General features: G+C 44.0%; 1 protein-coding gene across 1 annotated transcript in view; it reads right to left on the bottom strand.

Moving 5' to 3' along the window:
- Nucleotides 1-2,766: 2,766 nt before the first annotated feature.
- The window catches only part of KPNA6 (karyopherin subunit alpha 6), a 56,074-nt gene continuing 37,597 nt past the window's right edge, over nt 2,767-21,243 (bottom strand). The window contains exons 2-14 of the mRNA XM_063104402.1: nt 18,818-18,951; nt 17,400-17,492; nt 16,888-16,987; nt 15,612-15,706; nt 14,981-15,112; nt 13,732-13,820; nt 12,748-12,847; nt 12,320-12,483; nt 12,052-12,130; nt 10,536-10,661; nt 10,105-10,232; nt 9,348-9,526; nt 2,767-8,068 (exon numbers count right to left, since the gene is read on the bottom strand). Of these exons, the coding sequence (XP_062960472.1) occupies nt 7,881-8,068; nt 9,348-9,526; nt 10,105-10,232; nt 10,536-10,661; nt 12,052-12,130; nt 12,320-12,483; nt 12,748-12,847; nt 13,732-13,820; nt 14,981-15,112; nt 15,612-15,706; nt 16,888-16,987; nt 17,400-17,492; nt 18,818-18,951 (1,607 nt within the window). The 3' untranslated portion in view covers nt 2,767-7,880. The remainder of the gene's footprint in view (nt 8,069-9,347; nt 9,527-10,104; nt 10,233-10,535; nt 10,662-12,051; nt 12,131-12,319; nt 12,484-12,747; nt 12,848-13,731; nt 13,821-14,980; nt 15,113-15,611; nt 15,707-16,887; nt 16,988-17,399; nt 17,493-18,817; nt 18,952-21,243) is intronic.

The following is a 21,243-nucleotide window of genomic DNA, read 5'->3' as shown; positions in this document are numbered from 1 at the left end:
CTGCTCCCGCCTCAGCCAATCAATGGCGGGCGCGGGCGCGGTGCTTGCTGGGAAATACGAAGCGAAGGCGGCCTTGGAGGCGGGTGAGTTGGAAAGGCGGGGGAGGGAAAGGACTACGCGTCCCTCCATGCATCGGGGCGACCACAGCTCCCAAGATGCAATAGAAGGAGGCTCTAGTCCCAGGAGCCGGGTACTCTGGGGTCCGAACGGAGTCACCCATTCTGCACGGTTACCCTCGTCAACCTCGTTTTTGTCTCGCGGAAGCGGTGATTGTGTCTCCAAAGCCTTGCGCCTGGCTATTCTCTCCTGCACGCGTCCATCAGCCCTTCCTCTCTTACTCTGAACTCTGTGACTTAAGGAACTCTGAGGGCTCGGGACGAAGGATAGTCCTGGGCTGAGAATCAGGAGACCGTATTCTAGTTCTGACTTCATTACTAATTTGCTGTGTGGCTGGTCATTCTTTCCTTTCCCTGGGCCTCAATTCCCTTGTTCTAATGGAGGCTTTTAACAATAGCAGTTCTTTGAGCGCTTTCTCAATATCTGAGAGCTTGAGCCTCATCAAGATAAATGCTATTGGTTATTACCGTTTTACACAAGAGGAGGTGAGGCAAAGGTTAGATAACTTGTCCAAGGTCACATCGGTATTGAGTAGTCAAAAGTAGGAACTCAAAACAAGGAATTGACACTAGCACCCATCATAACGACTTGGCCACCCTGCCCTTTACCCAGAAGAAATAGCAACCGTGGCAGGCTTTCTCTGAGGCAGAATCAAGGTAATTTGTGAAAGTAGGTTATTTTTTCCCCTCGTTATCACAGGGAACGAGGTTGGCAGTCGGTCCCTCAGGAAGTGGCTGAGGGTCCCTGCAGGAGGAATTTGGCCTCAGGCAGATTCATGAGAATTTTCTGCCAGGTCCAGTCGCTACAGACAAGGTCCCAGTCGCATTGGGTCTAAAGTTGAAAAAAGCCAAAATTTCCTCCAAATATGAGATCGTGATTCTTTTTCCCCATTGCCTGTAGATAATGGAATAAAACAACAGTCCATGCGCCTGGAATTTTAAACTTACGTGGTTTGGCTTCTGCCAGTTTCCAGCCAATCCTCCCCATCCCCTCTGCCTTTTTTGCTCCATCTATATTTTAACTATTCCAGAATTTCTCAAAATTTTGCAGATGCTACTCTGTCTGCCAAAATGCTTTTGTGGCAAAAACCAAAATCTTTTGAGGCCCTGCTCAAAGGTCACCTCAGAGCCTTCCCAGTGCTCTGCAATCTGTCCTAGCTCCCGAGGTCTGGATGGAGCTCTGTTACAGCATAAGCAGTGAGGTGTGAGGTGTTGACATTACTTTTTGCTTACAAGTCAGCGAATCTTGCAAGAACTGCTGGCTAAATGCTTTGGTCCCAGAGCCTATATAATCAAGCTGGGGGTAGAGAATATTGTGAATTGTTGTACTAACTGGGCATTGTTTTAGGGCTCTTAAGATTGTTATTTTCCCCAAAGTCTCAGTTAAAGACACTTCAGGGCAGTTCTGTGTCTTGTCTTCCCCAACCCTTAGTTAGCACCAAAGTTCGTACTTACTAGGTAACATTGAGAAACAATAGTATAATGATGGAACTGAGGCTCAAAAGGTTTGAAATCCAGGTCTCTTAAAACCAAGGCCCTGATTATTTCCAGAGTAGCATATTGGAAATCCAACAAGGAAGAGGGTGTTCTAGACAGAGAAAAGAATATAAGCAAGAAAAAAGTGCATGAAAGGGGTGGAAGGTGTAGCAGGAAGGGTCAACAGTGGCCTACAGGGGCCAGCTGGGTAGTAATATGAGTGGAGTGGGGAGGCAAGGAGTAAGAAAATTTGATAGAAATACGGGTTAAGGGGCCGACCCCGTGGCGCACTTGGGAGAGTGCGGCGCTGGGAGCGCAGCAGTGCTCCCACCACGGGTTCGGATCCTATATATGGATGGCCGGTGCGCTCACGGTGTGGCCAGGTGTGGCCGGTCACAAAAAGACAAAAAAAAAAAAAAAAAAAAAGAAATACGGGTTAAGAAGTTACTTTCTCCCTTGTTATAAAACAATATATAGCAACAATATTAGCACCTGCCAGACTCAGGGAGACAGTTGGCAATGGGGGTGATTGTAGTAACACAGAGCAGCTCTTGCAGATTGCTGCCAAGCAGAAACTCAGGCCCAGATAGTATTTTTCAAGACAGATATTTATTTTTTTAAATGTTGGCTACTAATTAAAACTTAAACACACACTATCTGTCCACCAAAACCTCCCTTGTGGGTTCAATCAACGTTTTGGCTGCTTTTCTGTAATCTCTGTTTTAGGAATTGATCTAAACTGAAGGGAGGATTTTGTTAACTATTTGACCTCAGCAGGCTCAAAGGGCTGTGGAGCAGTGCTGATGAAATTAGAAACTCTAGAAAATACAAATTAAACTACAGTGACAGAACACACATCAGTGGTTGCTGGGGGTGTGGCAGGAAGGAGGGATGCTTAAGGGGCATGTGGAAACTTATGGAAGTGATGGATATGTTCACTATCTTGATTGTGGTGATGGTTTCATGGGTGCATATATGCTCAACTTACCAAATTGTAATATGTACAATTTATTGTATGTCAGTTATATTTCAATAAAGCCGATTTAAAAACTTTATGACAGGAGCAGGTTTGTGTAATTCTTATCACCCCTGTTAAGCTACAAGTTTAAACACCCTCTCTCCTCATTTACTTCCCCAAAATCTAGTCTTTAGGGTCAATCCAAACCAAAGACAATTTAGAACTTTGCAACAGGTTTTTATTTTTGCTTTATATCTATTACAGTGTTTGAAACCTAAAGAAATACATTTTCTCTTCAAATTTGGATGTGTATATAAATATCATTTTGTCTGGACTCAGCACACTCAATGCCATGGTTTTTTGGCCTATGTCTGCTCTGAAATCATCAGACTTTGTCTGTCTACCCAGGGGCCCTGAGAACATGGAAAACAGCCAGAGTTTTTGTTCTTAGAAAAATAAAAGCAAATGAATTTGGGAAGAAAAACCAGTGAGGAGAAAGATTCTGTTCACCTTTCTAGGTCCGTAGCAGGAAACCCAACCTGATCTTGGGGGATATATCCAGTCTGTTGAGTGGTTGGGATCCCAAACACCCTTCTGTTCTTAAAGGCAGTTCCCACAAAAGCTGGCTAAAAAAGTCAACACATAACTACAGGGCCTGAGGTTTCATGTAGATGTGGACTATTTAAGGAAATCCTCTGAATCAGAGGTTTCCAGCCAATCTTAGGATCTCTGAGCTCTGATTCCCCTTATTACCCCCAGGACATGGCATTCAGTTCTCTCCCCCCAAACCCAGGGCTGAAATTCCAACCTGCACAGGAGACCAGGGCTAGTGTTTAGCAGAGGGGTTCAGGTATGTGCTAATGTGAACATCAGAAGTCAGGTTGGCCCAGAAGTAGCTAGGTAGGCCCAAGCTTACTGGACACACTATGCAAACCTTGCTCCCAGGGTGTTCTGAGCCTAGAATTTAATGCTGCCTCTTCTAACTCTGGTAGCCAGCTTTGGTTCTTCACATAGCCCAGGCCTGAAGCAAAATGCCCTCTCAGAGGAAAAATAAGTTTTAATTCACAGATTTGGTCTTGACCTCAAATTCTTCCCTCGCCATGGTCTTAATCTGGGAGTGGGGTTAGGGATAGACAATGGGATGACTGAATCATTTATAAAGGCCTTGGACAAAGAGCAGCTAGTGCACACCACATGGATCCCAGTAGGGCCAAATTCTCAGCTTGTTGCCTTAACAAAAGAATCTAAAAGCTAAAACACAGAAAAAATACTGGACAAGGTTGGTCTAGAATGTGCAATTCTAAATGGCTATGGAAGAAACCTTCTCTGAGCAACCTCAGTCTCACACTCACTAACTTCTAGGGTAGTACTACCTGGAAGATGATGCTACTGGTAATGAGCATTCCCTATTTTCAGTGCACTAAGCCTTTTCCCCCTTCCCCAGCCTGCCAGGGAGGCAACAGGCGCACACATTCCTGAGGCCCCCAGCCTGCTGTCCCTACTGCGTCCCAGGAGTACCAGCAGGAACCTGGAGAAACTGGCTCCTTGCCCTCAACTGAGAATCTAGAATCTAAGCCCACAAGATGAATCTGTCGAGGAATACTCAAGATGATGGATACCAAGCTGAGTGAGTCTAGGGCAGAAGAGATAAAGACTGAACAAGAGCCAGGGCCTTCACAGAAGGACATGTGGGGGGAGGAGGTTAGTATTACTAGGCTTTCCTTTCCTTCCCTTCTAATGTGCTAGAAACAGGTATAACTCTAAGAGGTGAGGGAGGGCAGGTAGACATGAGAAAATGGAAATGCAGTTCATTTTGCTAGATAGTTTTCATTTTGAACTGGTTTGGCTTGAGAGAAATAGAAAGCCTGTGCCTAAGAGCCTTCTTTTCCTCTCCCACAGTAGCAGCTATAATCTGTGCAGTTCAGCTCCAAAAAATAGGGCTCCTGGAAGATATCTTCCAGGGCAAAGAGAGATGAAGGAATAGATCTAAGGGAAACACCAAGGGTCTCTGAAAGCTGAGGTCATCAACACCGGCTCCTTGGAGGGTTAATTTGTGCCAACTAACCCAAGTAACCAGGCTGGCCAGCTGAGGGCACATGGTCTAACAGCAGATTACAGCCAACATCAAGGCCAGGAGGTCACTGGAGATAGCTGGGAATTGAAGGCAGGCTTTTAACACCAGAGACCCCGTTAGTACTAGAGAAGATGATTCGGGAGTAGGATGCCTAGAGGGGCTGACAATAAAGAATAGCAGGCACTGTTCAAAACAGTATTTGAACACAGTAGCTAGGAAAAAGGTTCCTTGTCCTCTTAATCCATACATAGATACCTCCACTCCCAGCAGAGATCTTGAAATGGATATACCAGCCATGTGCAAACAGATGAGGATTCCAACAATAAGCCTTGACTTACCATGCTTTTCCCTATAGCAGGCTGGGAAGACCCCGTGTCCTGGCAATAACCTTTCAGAAATCTGCTGGAAAGCCTTTAACCTCACTTAGGCCAGGTTCTGGAGTCCAGATGGGGGCTGCCTACAAAGAATGGTTCTCAAGCCTGGACTAAAATATCTTTCTTCAAAGATAGCCAAAGGAGAGGATAAGATACAAAAGATGATGTTACTGCCTCTGTGGGCTGGAAGAACTTCACTTGTTGACTGAAAAGGGGTTAGAGGAAGATAATGGGAAAACATGGTCTGAGGGAAGACACAAAAGAAAGCTCCTAGAAGCCACTTTTCTCTAATGAGTAATCTGTCTTCACATTATGCCCCCAGTAGAATTCAGCTTTTGAAGGCCTTAGAGAAAACTGGCTTTAAAAGCAGCAGCCAATGACCAAAAAAAGAGTCTTCCATGTGGTACAGGAACCAGAGCCGAAGAGATTTTGAAGGAACAGTTGGGAAAGCAGGATCTGTATGTCTCATTCAAGAATATGGCCCCAATGTCAGGGACTTAACTGTTGCTTGAGATTGTACAAAGGAGATCTTACTAAGTCGCTCTGCTCTTCGGACAAGGATGATGGGATGGCGGGGGGTGGCGGGCGTGGTGGAGTGGGGAGGTTTTCTTTGAACTGTAGAATAGTTTTATAGATTTGTAATGGAGGCAGCAGGCCAAGTGAAAAGGTCCAGCCCTTTGCCTTCCAGGGCGATTGCAGATTGGTAGTCATTATTCCCAAGCTGTTGAGTGGCATTGAATTTATCAAGGTGATATAACACTGGTGTCATTTTTCAGTGATAAATGCCAGCCCTAAACCACCTTCCACAGGAAATGGCTCTGGAGTGGGACCTCAACACTAGAAGGAGAGGGCAAATTTAAGACCAATGGCCAACAATAAGCACCTGAACTTAAGATCTATAGGCAGAGGGGCATGGATTTGATCTGAGCCAGAAGGAGGTGTGTAGGAATGGGAACAAGAATGGCATAGTTTCTGGGGAAGGAAAAGCATAGCTTGGAACAGGGCACCTCTGACTATCCACATTGGGGAGGTGGGGGGCAGAGCTGATTGTGCCTTCAGCTCCATTGATGGTCTACACTTAGCTGACAACTTCCTCCACCCCATCCCCAAAAGCCGGGCTTTACTATCATGTAATCCATCCGGAGGCATAGGCAAGCCTCTGAAGCACTGCACTAGCTTTACTCAAAGAGAAAGAAAAGGCATCTGGATTATAATTGTCACAAGGAAGGGAAAACCCAAACCAGGTACAAGTATCCCAAAGAGGGAAGATACCAAGAGCTCTCACATAAGTATTTAGGCTGCTAAGTTTCTGTGATAACAGGAGAGGCAGCCATGTCTAATAACTTATGTGGACAACGGCCTCGGAGATCCAATCTGAGAAGGCAGACTGCCTTCTGGGTTTCTCTGATGTAAAGCAGGATGTGCAGCAGTGAGGACTAGAGTGATAGACTTCGCCAGGCCCTGACACCATCCTTGCTCCCTTCAGGTACCAGAACAATCAGACCAGGCTGACCTGCTTTATAAAAGGTTTCAGAGCTTACGGTTGGTCCCAGGTGGTGGTCCAGAATCCAAGCAGAGAGGAAAAGGACCAAGCTCATGCCTCCTGAGCAAGGGACCTTCCACATCTCTTTTTGGTCTTCCTCACAGTATCCTACCTACAGAAATTACAGACAGTTCTTCCTCTTGAGACCAATTAAAATTGACCTACCTAATATACAGAATATAAAAAAATACAGAACTTTTTGACATTCTCTCCTTTGGAAGTAAAATATACATGATCCAACTATGGAAGAAGAAGAAAGGCCAAAGGCAGGGATCCCTGACTATCCCAATACATGACACTCTCACTCCAACCTCCTCTGTAACTTATGGGTTACCAGAGCAAGGACCTTCTCTTCAGGAGAAAGGAATGACCATAGCCCCCCCCGCCCCAAGCTTAGGAGAAAATACAGCCACCTCAAAGGTTCACTCAACTCTGAGGGGAATTTTCAAGTAAACAAATGAAGGTGGGTCGCACCATTTGGAAGGTGAGTAGGAAACATGGGATCAGTAGCTACACATGGGAAGCCCCGTCTGAAGGCCTATACTCCTTCCCTCCACTCCCACTGGTGTACCTGCCCCAGGAGAGTGAGGGGGATCTCCCGAACTAAAGTGGTCTGGGCAAGGGGTCAGAGGGAGGGAGGGGCCTATGTCTCATGGTGGCCTCCCTATCAGCCTCTAGTCCCAGACAATGCTGGCAGCTGGGATTCCTAAAACCAGGAACTCATAGCTCTTGGGAAGAGCAATCTTAATACAAGAAAAATGTGCAAAAGAAAAAAAATTAAATAACTCAATCCAAGCATACAAGATTAATATTCTGTCAGAACAACAACACTTTGTTTTGGATTTCTCCCCTCCCCTCCCACCTCCCACCTCTGGAATATTCCATCTGCTCAAGTACCCAAGATAAGAGTTACACAGATCAGGGCAGACGACTGAGAAGGATGAAGGAAGATAAAAGGGAAGGAAGTAACCACTAAAGAAAAAAATAAAAAAAGAAAAATAAAAAAAGGTGCAAATTAATTGATTACCTCAGTCCTCCTTTGTCTACCCCTGGGCTCCTGGGTTAAAGACATGTGTGTAGCCGAAATATAGTGTAAGGAAGAAAAACCCAACACGTCCCCTTCTTGTCACAAAACCCAAATGTGAGCCTCAGATGATTCTGTCTGTCCAGAGGGTGATCCCTCCAGGGAAGGGGGCGGAGCAGGTCAAGAGCACAGTCTCCAGGGCAGCAGAGGTGTGTGGTGGCTGATGGTGGGAGGGCTGGTTTCCCACCCACCAGAGGGCTGCTCTTCTGCTGTTTGGTGGTGCTTCCCATCCCCTCCCCTCCCCGGAGGCAGACATTATAGCTGGAAGCCCTCCATGGGGGCCTCAGGCTGCTGGAAGATGAACTGCTGTTGCGTTTCATCCACTTGGGGAGCCAGACTGCTATCATCATCTTCTACACCAAAGTAGTGCTCAATGAGGTCGAAGGCCTTCTGGTAGATCTCCTGGTTCTCATGGCTCTGGAGAAACTCAATTTTATCCAATCCTATGGTGGCAAGAAGGAGAGAGAGTGAAGTGTGAGTGCTTTCCTGTGAACTGATGAAACATTTATCTATTTTTCCTTTCCTGAGGTATGTTAGTGTTTACAAATACAAATAATATGATCAGATTATTCTTTGACCTGAAAGAGGAGAGTCAAGATCTCTTCCCAAAACTACAGAATCCCAAACGAAAGACAGCAAAATGTCAGTTAAGAAATTAGAGGTTCTAGTCCTGATTCTGCTTTAATTTAGCTGCATGACCTGGGCAAATCATTAGCCTCTCTTCTCAGATATGGGTGATGAGTCAATCCAGCACTCTTATTGGAACTTGCAGAAACTGTTGGAAACACATGCCTTCCAGGGCCGAGCCCGTGGCGCACTCGGGAGAGTGCAGCGCTGGGAGCGCGGCAACGCTCCCGCCGCGGGTTCGGATCCTATATGGGAATGGCCGGTGCACTCACTGGCTGAGTGCCGGTCACGAAAAAGACAAAAAAAAAAACCAAAAAAAAACACATGCCTTCCAGCTCCTAATTATTATCAGTTTTGGATCTTTATCTTCGCATCTGTGTCACACTTATTTACTAGGTAGAGCCTGTCAGAAATAGAATTGATCTGGGCTGAGCCCGTGGCGCACTCGGTAGCGTGCTGCGCTAGCAGCGCGGCAACGCTCCCGCCGCCGCGGGTTCGGATCCTATATAAGGATGACCGGTGCACTCCCTGGCTGAGCGCCGGTCACAAAAAAAAAAAAAAAAAAAAAAAAAAGAAATAGAATTGATCTATTGCTCCTCAGAGGGAGAAGGAACTGATGGGATAAAATCCTGGATTCAAAAGACGACCCAAATCCAAATCCTAGCTCTATCCCAGCTATCAGTACAAACCTGTTACTGCCATGGAACATCTGAAACCCTGTGGAAGGTATAACATCCTAGAGCAGGAGTTCTTAACTGTTTTTAGAAACTCAAACTCAAGTCTCATGGAAGCTGGAGATGTTCCCCAGCATACCCCCTCACATACGGATGTTCCCCAGCTCCCGCCCCTCACATTCGGATGTTCCCCAGCTCCCGCCCCTCACATACAGATGTTCCCCAGCACCAACCCGCCACATATGGATGTTCCCCAACACACGCCCCCCCCCCACATATGGGTGTTCCCCAACACACCCCCCTCACATACGGATGTTCCCCAGCACACCCTCCCTCACACTTTGGAGGCTTACAGCCCCCAAGTTCTGACTTAGAACCTCTCTATTTAAGGGGGAGGTGAGGTTGGGGAGAGGGCACATACCATAGGCTTCCTCAATGAGGCCACAGTAGGGATTGACCCCTGAGCCACTGCGCTTGCCCTCTTGCTCTCCAAGCCGCAGGATGTTCTCCAGTCCATTGAGAGCCACTTGTACAATCTTTGAATCCATAACAGTCAGCAAGTCGCATAGTGGTTTGATGCAGCCCAATGAGACCAGGTACCTGGGGGCCAGAGACCAGGCAAGTTCTAAATTAACACAGGGCAACTGAAGCGCTGGGCAGGTGCTTTGGCCTGTGGTCTTCCTCATACATGTCAACACTCTCAGCAATCCACTCTTACTGAGCCTTGATAACTATCCATCCTTTCTCTGTCTCAATCTCTCCACCCTCTCATTGCTAGTGGTGTAGTTCATTTCACATGTGGATGCTACCATAGACTTCTCCTTTTCAAAGAAGCTGCTTTGATTGAGCCACAGCATGGTTCCCCTTCATTTTGTATGAGTAAATGAAAATCACATAGATTTCAGTCCTCTGGAGGACAGGAAGTAGAGGAAGGATGGATGTCTATGTCATAGGTTTCTATTATCCAGAAGGGAAAAGAGGTACTACATATCATGATCTACAGGAATCTATTCCAGATTCCAGTGTCAATATAGCAGCTTATCAGTCAAACCCTATTGTAGGTGGACTAGGGAGTAGACCTATCCCAGCAAAAGCAGTTTAGAGGTCATCTGTAAACCATGAGCAAAGAGAGAGAGAGTGCACATATCATTCAAGAAAACAGGAAAGGAATGTGATACCTGATCTGCTCAGGGGTTCCTCCTGATGTGGCATTGGTGATGGCCCAGGCTGCCTCTTTCCTTGTACGGAACTCTGCTTTCTGAAGAATTTCAATCAACACAGGGAAGATATTTGCATCTATGACAGCCTGAGAGAGGATTGGGGGAAGGGGGATAGAAGGAGAAAGTGACTTCAAAAAGAGAAAGTAAATCCAGTTCCCAAATCGGCTAAAATTTAGACATCTTCCCTCCTGTTAGTTCTCCTTTGTTCTTCCCATATATGTGACAGGCCACAGAGGAATACAGCTCTGACTACATAGAATCTTTGACCAACAGCACATACTGACCCAATTTCTAAAGGGAAACAAATTATTTCTTCTGGAAATAAATATCCCACAACCTCCTATGTTCCTATGCCACCCCATGCCCCTCAGCCTCCCTGCCTGTTCTACCTGTATTTGAGCCCTGTTGCCTGCGGTGATGTTCGAAATGGTCCAGCAAGCTTCCTTCCGGATTGACTCCTTGGGGCTGCTCAGCAAGTGGAGGAGGCAAGGGAGGGCTGAACAGTTAAGAATGACCTAGAACACCAAAAGCACAAAAAACAACAAAAGAAAAATTAGATAAATTGGACTTAATGAAAATTAAAAACTTTTGTGCAACAAGATACCAGAGTAAAAAGGGAAAACCACATAACGGGAGAAAATATTTGCAAAGTATCTATCTGATAAGAGATTAGTATCCAGAATATATGGAGAATTCCTACAACTAAACAACAAAAAATATTCCCAAATAACCCAATTAAAAAATAAGCAAAGGTGGGGCTGGCCGGTTAGCTCAGCTGGTTAGAGCCTGGTGTTGATAACACCAATGTCCAGGGTTTGATCCCTGTACCAACCAGTCACAAAACAAACAAACAAACAAACAAAAAGCAAAGGACTTCAATAGACATTTCTCCAAAATAGATATGCAGATGGACAATAAGTTCATGAAAAGATGCACAATATCACTAATGGTTAGGGAAATGCAAGTCAAAACGAGATTTCACTTCACATCCATTAGAATAGCTATTATCAAAAAAACCAAAAAATAACAAGTTGTTGGCAAGGATGTGGAGAAATTGGAACCTGGTACATTGATGATGGGAATGCAAAATAGCACAGAAGCTGTGCAAAACAGTATAGTGGTTCCTCAAAAAAAACCAAAAAACAAAAAAAAAAACCCACAAACAAAAACAAAAACAAACACATAAAATTACCATAAGAACCAGTAATTCCACTTCTAGGTATACACCCAAAAGAACTGAAAGCAGGGACTTGAACAGATATTTGTACACCAATGTTCACAGGAGCGAAAGGTGACAACCACCCAGATGTCCACTGATGGATAAACAAAATAATGTGTATACATACACATGGATGAATTTTGAAGATATTATATACTAAGTGAAATAAGCCAGATGCAAAAGGAGAACTAGTACATGAATCCATTTATATGAGGTACCTAGGGCAGCCTAACACATAGAGACAGAAAGTAGAATTGTGGTCGCTAGGGGTGAGGAGTTGGGGGAACGGGGAGTCAGAGTTTAATGGGTATACAATTTCAGTTTGAGATGATGAAAAAGTTCTGCAGATGGATGGTGGCGATAACTGAGTAACAATGTGAATATACTTAATGCCACTAAACTAGACACTTTGAAACAATGTCCAGTTGTTCCATTTAGTTTTCTTTCATAAGCACCTACCGGATGATGATGTGCTTTCAATTTACAGAAGAAAAGAAAGAACCGAGTTGCCATGATCATATAGAAAGTGGAATTTTATACTCAAGCTCATGCTTTTCTCCTAGACCATGCTGCCTCCCATCAGGACTAGAGCCCTTTACAGAGAAGGCGTTTGTCCACAAGCAGCTCTCTACAATGCTCTCCCATAGCTGGTCTGAGCTAAAATCCTGCACCTTCCTTCTCCTTACCTGGGTCTGGATGTCATCCCCAGTGACGATGTTACCCACAGCTCTCAAGGCAGGAGAAGCCACTTTGTAATCATTGTGCCTACAGAGGAGGGAGATCTGATCAGCAGAGGGCCAACACACCATGTTCAGTCCTGCTGACCACCAAAGCTGGCAGCATTCTCATGGCTCCAGACCTTTGGGTAGGACAGCAAACCGCTGACTGTGACTCTTTAGTCTGAGCATGGAGAAGCTTAGGGAACCTGTACCCTCTCTAACTCGGACTACTCACATCAGAAGCTCTACCAATCTCCGGCAGACTCCAGAGTCTATGACCGCCTGGATCTTCTCATTGGGGCCATCAGATAGATAAGAGAGGGCCCAGCAAGCATCTGCCAGCAAGTCTGAGTCGCTGCTGAAGAGTAGGCGAGACAGTACAGGCAAACAAGGAGAGACCTATTGGAAGCAGAGTGAGACTCATGGCGGGGCAGAGCTATACCAGCACTAACCCCACAAGTAATTCTAGATCCTAGGGATCTCTATTACATCAAATCTTCAGGCCTATCTTTGCACTTTACCACCCAGGCACACAAGTTCACTTACTTCATTGACAATTGGTTCTTTCAGTTTCCCATGATTTGAGACTCTCAGGGATACCCCCAAAGACTTAAAAACTCCATATTAAGGAATCTGCTGTCACTTAGAGATCGGTAAACTTACCTTTGCAAACTCTGGGGGTGGGTTCTTCCCTCGGCAGAGATTTGACAGGGCCCAGACTGCATTCCGTGTCATTGTCAGTCGTGTGGACTTGGTAAGGAGTCTGAAGGAAACAGTAAAGTCAGATCCTAAGCACTGATGCCCTGGCATAGAGCTGCTGCCAATGAACCCTGGGGGGCAAATTCAATCATATTCCTAAGACTCTAGCAGTGTGTCTATTTCTTCCTACCCATAGTCTTAAGTTAATAAAGCCGGTTTGGGCCAGGAGGCCAGCCTCTCCACAGAATAATCCTGTGCAGGACCAGCTATGGTTAATTAATACCATAGATAATAAGAACTAAACAGAGGGCTAAATCTTGAGTAAGCCTGCAAAGCTTTGAAGATAAAACATACTGTGTCCCTAATTCTGGCCACAAGTCCTGGGACAAGAAGTAGTATTCACTTTGGAAATAAAAACTGAAGGTCTAGTGTGAGGGCTTTAGCCCTCACATCAGTATGGAATGGTTTTCTGTGAAGGTTCCATGAAAGTGACAATCGTAGCCTATGAGACTGTGGTCTCTGAAGAACAGTTCATTCATCTGAGATGTCCAAATTATCCTTCATGGGGTCTTTGATCTATGATTTATAACAGAGTAGTCCAATGTACCTATGCATAACCCCAAAGCAAATCAATGCATTCTGTAGAGAAGGTTGGATTTTTCCAGATGGGCTACCCTACCTTTCTTCCCTGGTTCAACAGTGAAGCAGATATGACCAACATAAGGTTCTACAGTACCAAGAAGCAAGGAACAAGATCTGCCATGGCACAGACCAGTGGCATAATCTTCTTACTTTCAAAATATACCTATATTTTACTTCAGCAATCAGAATGCACTTTTAGAGTTTTTGTATTTACCAGTCATCTTAAGGGATCAAGTAAGCTGCCCCAAATGATCTGCCATATGGCATCTACAGATGCCCCAGGTGCAGATGATAATAATTACTCACGTTAACAAAGGATTAAGGATGGAACAGTTCAAGACGTAATCTCGGCAGACAGAGCTGTCTCCAGCTATGTTTCCCAGTGCCCAGACTGCCTGAAAAGGGGATGATGGGACTGTAACTCAGAGAGCCTGGTAGCTTCTGTGGGTACTTCATAGTCACAACTACAGAGTGAATGCCCATCAGGCCGAGAACCGTGTCAAGGCCTGAGACATACCAAACACATTCAGGTAACCTACCTGTTGAAATCGTTATTGCCCACTTGCTCTATAAGGACCTTCCCCCTGGGAGTTCCTGGTTCAGTAGGGGAAGACAGGCTGCCATTTGTGCTGCAGCCAGAGAAAACAGGACCTCCCCATCCTGCCTCCCAGAAAAGGAGAAAGTGGTCACAAGATCCCACTGCCACTCTCCACTTCTATCCAACTAACAAGAATCCAGTGGAAGGAATGGAAGTGATATCTTTATCTCCATGATCTATGGGTACTGAAAAATAGGTACTACGGTGTCTTTTTTCCAACACCACTTTTGACACCATTAATGTGTGGAGTTTTTTCCACATCAACAATTCTGACGCCAACAATTTAATTCAATTCTGACACCAACTCCTGGTATAAGCATAAACCCTACAGGTTAAGGGCCCACAGGTGAGTCCCACAAAACTGCCCCTACTTCAGACAGTTGCAAGTCCCAGGGGCCACCTGTACTTCTGACTGACCAGCTATAAATTTGAGGATTACTACAATCCCCTCCTCAGGTTTGATAATTTGCTACAACTTGAACTCAAGAAAACACTTTACTTATGTTTACTGGTTTACTGTAAAGCACATAACTAAGGAACAGCCACGTGAAAAAGATGCATAGAACAGGCTATAAGGCGAGGAGGGAAGACGATACCACCTTCCCAGCACATTTAATTTGTTCACCAACCCAGACGCTCTCCAAATCCCATCGTTCAAGAGTTTTTATAACCAAATCTTCTGGTGAGGTCAGGTTGGTGGGTGGGGCTAAGGATTCCTACCCTCTAATCCTGTTTAGTTTTTCTGATGACCAACCCCATCCTAAGGTTACCTAGGATGAGTCACCTCTGGACTCAGGTGTGATAGAAAGGGGTTCTACAAATAACAAAAGACACCTCATACCACTCAGAAAATTCCAGGGGTTTTGAGAGTACTATGCTGAAAACCAAGACAAAGACCAAATTTTAAAAAAATTATACCACAGGTATCATTAAGAATAAGCCAAATCTGAGCATTACCTGTTCCTGTACATCCTCAAAGTCCGAGTTAAGCAGCTCTATAAAAATGGGAACAGCCCCTGCTTCAATGACAATTTTGGTCTGCTGAGAGGTTCCAGAGGCAATGTTCGTTAGAGCCCAGGCAGCTTCAAACTGAAAGTGAGATTAAGCCATGACTGAGAGCTCATTCCAGACTAAGCAGCCATGCCTACCAGCTGACTCAGAACAGTAAACCTCTTGCCCATGAATGAAATAAAACCTCATAAAACACAAGCCTTTCCCCTCACCTCTTTAAATGGAGGGAAGAGGCAGTGACGTGACATCCAGCTGAGTTTCTAGCAAGTTCCAGTGGACTGACTCATCACCCATCTCAGAAGAGAGACCCAGAAAGGCTAAACACCTGTCTCAGGTCACACAGATAGATAGAAGTGGACTAGACCTTCTGATTTATAAATGAATGCCTTCCCCTGAGATTGTTTTAAGGAAGAGATTTTGGCTCTCTTTTGAAATCAAGACCTCTGAGGCAATGGTTTCCCTTAAATGTATCCTCATATTACTTGTCTATTTCCTGAGATTAGTCTATAGAACTATCCCACTGCAATTTCTTGGAAGAAGAGCTTTGATCAGGTAACCTCTTCCTCCCAGGCCTCACCTGTAACGTACAATTCTCATTCCTCTTTAGAAACTCCACAAACCGATCCACCACTCCTGGAGTGTTGATAACTTCATCTATTGGAGGACTAGGCTCTGGAAGAGAGAGAAGGAAAGGAGATGTAAAGTCAGAAGAGGCTGGCCGGGGGGCTGGCCTGTGGCTCACTTGGGAGAGCGTGGTGCTGACAACACCATGTCAAGGGTTAAGATTCCCTTACCGGTCATCTTTTAAAAAAAAAAAAAAAAAAAGAAGAGGCTGGCTGGTTAGTTTAGTTGATTGATTACAGCATGGTGCTGATAACACTAAGAGTTCAATCGATCCCTATACCAGCCAGCCACCAAAAAAAAAAAAGTCAGGAGAGGCTTTGGTTGATCATTCACTGGGGTCAGTTCACAATCCTTCCTGGATATTTCTGACCACCCTTACAAACATTCTCAAACTCCCTTCTGGTGAGGTGGTTTTAATAACCGGCTCATCTTTAAGCTGTATTAATACAGTTAGGATGCTAAAGGGTAAAGTCAATCCTAATTTAGGTATGCTCACCCTTGGCTTACTGAATATAAGCAAAGAATGGGAAGGGAGAGAGGAAAGCCCAAGGGATGAGCAGCCCTAGCCTACACATTTCTCTTCTGAAAAGACCAGTAGTCTTTTCTTTTTTGGGAGGACTGCTTCATATACTGAGGCAAGAAGTATTTTTCCTATCTTTTTTTTCTTTTTTGGCGGCTGGCCAGAACAGGGATCTTAACCCATATATCAAATTTTTATGAGCACCTATGTGCCACACAGTTCTAGGTACTAAAGATATAGTAGTGGGATTGGCCAAGTTAGCTCAGTTGGTTAGAGTGCAGCCTTATAAAGATAGAGCAGTCAACAAAACCAGAAGTCCCTGTCCTTACAGAGCTTACATCATAGTGGAGAGAGAAATTCTAATGGGGGTTGTGGGGGAGAAGAATATGTAGGGCAAGGTAAGGAGATAAAGACTGCTGTGGGTGAGGGATAGCTTGGAATTTTAGATAGGGGTCAGGATAGGCTAAGTTAAGAAGGTAGGATTTGATCACAGAAGTGGGGAAATTGTTACATAGATATTTGGGAGTAGAGGATATCACACAGAAGGAAAATCCAGTGCACAGGTGGGAATGTGCCTGGCTTGTAAAAGAAACACCAAGACCAGTAGGGCTAGAGCAAAATGAGGGGAAGAGTAGTTTGATAAGTTCAGTGAAAAGAAACAAGAAGCTAGATTATACAGGGCCTCTCTGAGAAGGACCAAGCTTTATACCTTTGGAGAGCAGTTTCCGGAATTTCTGTGTGGTTGCTAACTGCAGGTCAGAATCATCAGAAAAGAGCATTTCCACCATCTCTCTTGTGATCACACTTTCCTAGAACATAAAACAGGTTTAGGACTTTGCAAACCAACACTAGAGCCAGATGTGAACACATGATCCCACACGACATCCTGCTTTTTAAGACTTGAGGTTAAGAGGATGACATAATAGATAGGCTCAGGAAGAAGGGGTCTGTTTAATCCATGGCTGCTTCAAGTTGGGACATTTGAAAGTGATTCCTAAACTCTGAGGCAACTGATGGCTTCCCTTAAATGCTTCCTCAGGTATTTCCATCAGAGATGAATCCTTGTTGACTCCTCAAGATGAACAACTACAAAAGGGCCCACGGAAGAAAAAGCTTAGCATGGTAATTGGCAAAGCTACTAGATGATATAAATTGATTACTTTCTGTTCTGTAGAAGCAGGTACTTCACAGGCTTACATCAGGAACATGCAAGGGCCTTACCCCAGTGGTAGAGCTCACATAGGAGTCCATGAGGAGACTATCGAACATGGCGGCTTCTTCATTAATCAGCTCCACATTTCTCCGTTTAAAAAGCTGAAAGTAAAGAGACAGTGGTAATACTACTCACTGAATCAAAGAAAAGAAAGAGCAATCCAATATTAAATTATATAGCATAACTGACAAAGAAATGCTAGAGTAATGGAGAAATTGAGACCAAGCTCCATACAGTAGTCCCCCCGCCCTTACTGGCAGTTTCACTTTCCACGGTTTGTTACTTTGTGATCAACTGCGATCAAAAATATTATATGGAAAATCCCAGAAATAAACAATTCATAAGTTTTAAATTGCATGCCATTCTGAGTAGTGGGATGAAATCTCATCCTGTCTTTTGATGTCCTGCCTACGATGTGAATCATCCCTCTGTCCAGCATATCCACGCTGTACACGCTACCCATCCCTTAGTCACTTAGTAGCTGTCTCAGCTATCAGATTGACTGTCATGGTATTGCACTGTTTGTGTTCAAGAGAAGCTGTAAAGTGCTTCCTTTAAGTGAAAAGATGAAAGTATAGGAAAAGACATAGTATATGTAGGGTTCAGTACTACCTGCAGTTTCAGGCATCCACTGGGGATCTTGGAAACACATCCCTGGCAGGTAAGGGGGTCTACCGTATACTGACATAAAATGATATTCAAAGGCTTTAGTTTCTATGTTACATCAATAGTTAGAATTTAGGAGGCTAGCTGGGGCAGGGATCTGAACCCATGACCTTGGTGTTGTAAGGCTGTGCCCTAACGAACTGAGCTAACCAGCCAGCCCCCTAGTTTGCATTTTTTAAGAGAACATTTTTATAACCAAAAAGAAAAATTAAAGATTTCTATGCCCTCTGTATAAATGATGATGAGTATAAAAAGCTCTGAAAGAAAGGATTAATGGTATAGGAAGAGGGTAAGCAAAAGCAGGTTAAGTAGGAATCTACAAATGAGCAAGGCACCACCGGTCTGGTGGTGGTGTGGGATGAATGCAGATGGTGAGGCATTAATACAGTCTCAGTCCTAGGGATTTTACAAAGAATGGACTCAAGAAAATAGAAGTAAGGCAGCCCAGAATAGCTGATGAGCCTCTTAAAGGGCCAGGCTTAGAGCTGAGCCTTGAAGGCCAGGTCTAACACTGACTGCAGTGTGAAAGAGAAAAAGGCAACAAGGAGTTAGAACTCGAACGTTGAAGACATAAATGATGTCTAAGTTGGTCTAACTAGTAGAAAGGGGGAGGCTTCCAACATTGTTTTACAACAAAGGAAACTGGATGAATGGCCCAATAAGTACTTTCCTAAGGGGAAGCTGAGTGTGCAAGGTGGAAGCCAACTATAACAGCTGGATTCCCTTAACAGTATGTTTGAGAATACTTCAGTTAACTCACTTGTTGCTCCCGTTTCTGCTTTCGGAGCTGAATGCCCTCTTCCTCTCTTCTTCGCCTCATTTCCTCAGGATTCAGGGCATTGTTCTTATAGCTCTTCATTCGATAATTGTCTTTCCCTGGGCTCGCCATGGTCTCTAGAAGAAAGGAAGATACAAACACATTGTCAAAGACTCTTAAGAGAACAACATTTCCTTTTCCCTGGGCTTCTGTTTCTATCCATCCCCCACCCTCCCCTATTCCAGGGGGACCACAGCTTCTCAAGGAGGCCTAATAATCTCACCTGGCAACTCTAGCACCAACCCCATACCAACACACACACACACACACACACACACACACACACACACACACACACACACACACACACACACACACACACACACACACACACACACACACACACACACACACTCACTCTCTCTCTCTCTCTCTCTCTCTCTCTCTCTCTCTCTCTCTTTCTCTCACACCTTTAATCATAATAAGCTTGTTAAATAGGCAGTATTATAGCCATTGGGTCCTAAAGCCAGTTTGTCTGGGTTCAAATCCTGGCTCTTCTACTTGTTAGCTGTGCAACCTTGAACAAGTTGCTTTAACCTCTAATGCTTCAGGATTTTATCTCTATTTATTCATTTATTTTTTTAAAAAAAGATGACCAGTAAGGGGATCTTAACCCTTGACTTGGTGTTTGTAGCACCATGCTCACCGAAGTGAGCTAACCAGCCATCCCTATATAGGATCCAAACCCGCAGCCTTGGTGTTATCAGCACCACACTCTCCAGAGTGAGCCACAGGCCAGCCCCCAGGATTTTATCTTTAAAACGGGGACATAATAGTTCCTACTTCATAGAGTTCTTATAAGATTAAATAGGTTAATACATGTGAAGAAGTATTTCTTAGAACAATGGTAGGCACATGGTAAATGCTCACAAGTTATGATCACCCCCATTTCACAAGAGAGAAACATGACTTATCTAATAAACTCAGATATATTCAACTCAGCCAGGCTAAATACATTATAGTATGCCCAATTCTGTGGAATACCATGTATCTTTTTTTGTGATGATGCATATGCCCACCATCTTTTAAATTTTTTTAAAATTTAAAATGTATTATTTAAATATAATATAAAAGGATGAAGCATGTGTAAGTTACCAAGCAAAATAATACAATGCACATCTGTAAACCCCCAACCAAATCTAAGAATTAGAACATTATCAATATGCCTGAATCTAGTCATGGACTCTTCCCCTATCCCAAACTCCCTCATCCCCACTCCCACTCCAGCCAAAAGAAAACTGCTATCCTGAATTGTCATTATCTTTGCTTTTGTTTTATTAATCACACATATATAAATCCCTAAATATTGTATTATATTGTGTTTAGTCTTCTGAGAAGTGTATCCCCCACTCACTGGGTTTCTAAGATTCACCCATGTTTTTGCATGTGGCTGTATTTCATTCATATTTTGTGTTATATTATTTCACTGTGTAAATACATCATCATTTATCCTTTTTTCTGTTGGTCTTCCCCTCTGCGCCCCCATTTTCCCCTATTACAAACCTATGGAAAAGCTGCTGAGTACTCAGTGGTAGGATACAAGTTTTCTGGAATTCTGATTTTTTTTTTTTTTTTTCCTTTTTTTTTTTTTCGTGACCGGCACTCAGCCAGTGAGTGCACTGGTCAGTCCTATATAGGATCCGAACCCGCGGCGGGAGCGTTGCCGCGCTCCCAGCGCAGCACTCTACCAAGTGCGCCACGGGCTCGGCCCTTGGAATTCTGATTTTTTCTTGAAAGCTGAAATTTTATTATTGACAAATACAGACTCATTTCATGCATTTTGAGAAAATGTCTCTCTAGTACCTAAGTCTGAATAACCACAGTTTGACTGTTAATCATTCTCTCAAGTAAAAACAGTACTGATAAAAAAGTCTAGTATAGCTAGCAACTAAAGCCCACAGGTGATATTCCTTCAGACACATTTTTAAGGGTTGAGTCTGTACTGTTTTATCAGATATTCTTAAGTGAAACTAATATTTTTTTTAAAAGGGAGTGGTGGTAAAGAATACAAAGATTGCTAGTATAATTTGGTGCCCCTGCCTCAATTTGTGTTGACATCAGCAGTTTTATCCACCATTGTTTTTACAGCATCAGTGCAAATATCAACATAGTGAAAATGACAAATAACATCTTAATCTTCCCTTCCTAGACTCTGTGAAATAGTCACAGGGACCCCCAGGTCTGCAGGCCACACTTTGAGAATGCTGCTGTAAGGAATGAATTGCTGGGGTGGAGGTAGTAAATGTAAACTTGACCAGTTAGTGCCAAAGTTGACTTCCAATGTGTTGCCAATTTGTATTTAGCTAAGCAATACATAAATGATTCCCATTGATAATATACTTGGACCAATAGTTGGAATTGTCACCTTT

This window comes from Cynocephalus volans, chromosome 8 (genome assembly GCF_027409185.1).
Source record: "Cynocephalus volans isolate mCynVol1 chromosome 8, mCynVol1.pri, whole genome shotgun sequence".
Classification (NCBI taxonomy): Eukaryota; Metazoa; Chordata; class Mammalia; order Dermoptera; family Cynocephalidae; genus Cynocephalus; species Cynocephalus volans.
Note: the sequence above shows the minus strand (reverse complement) of the source record. Positions and strands in the feature narration are given on the sequence as shown.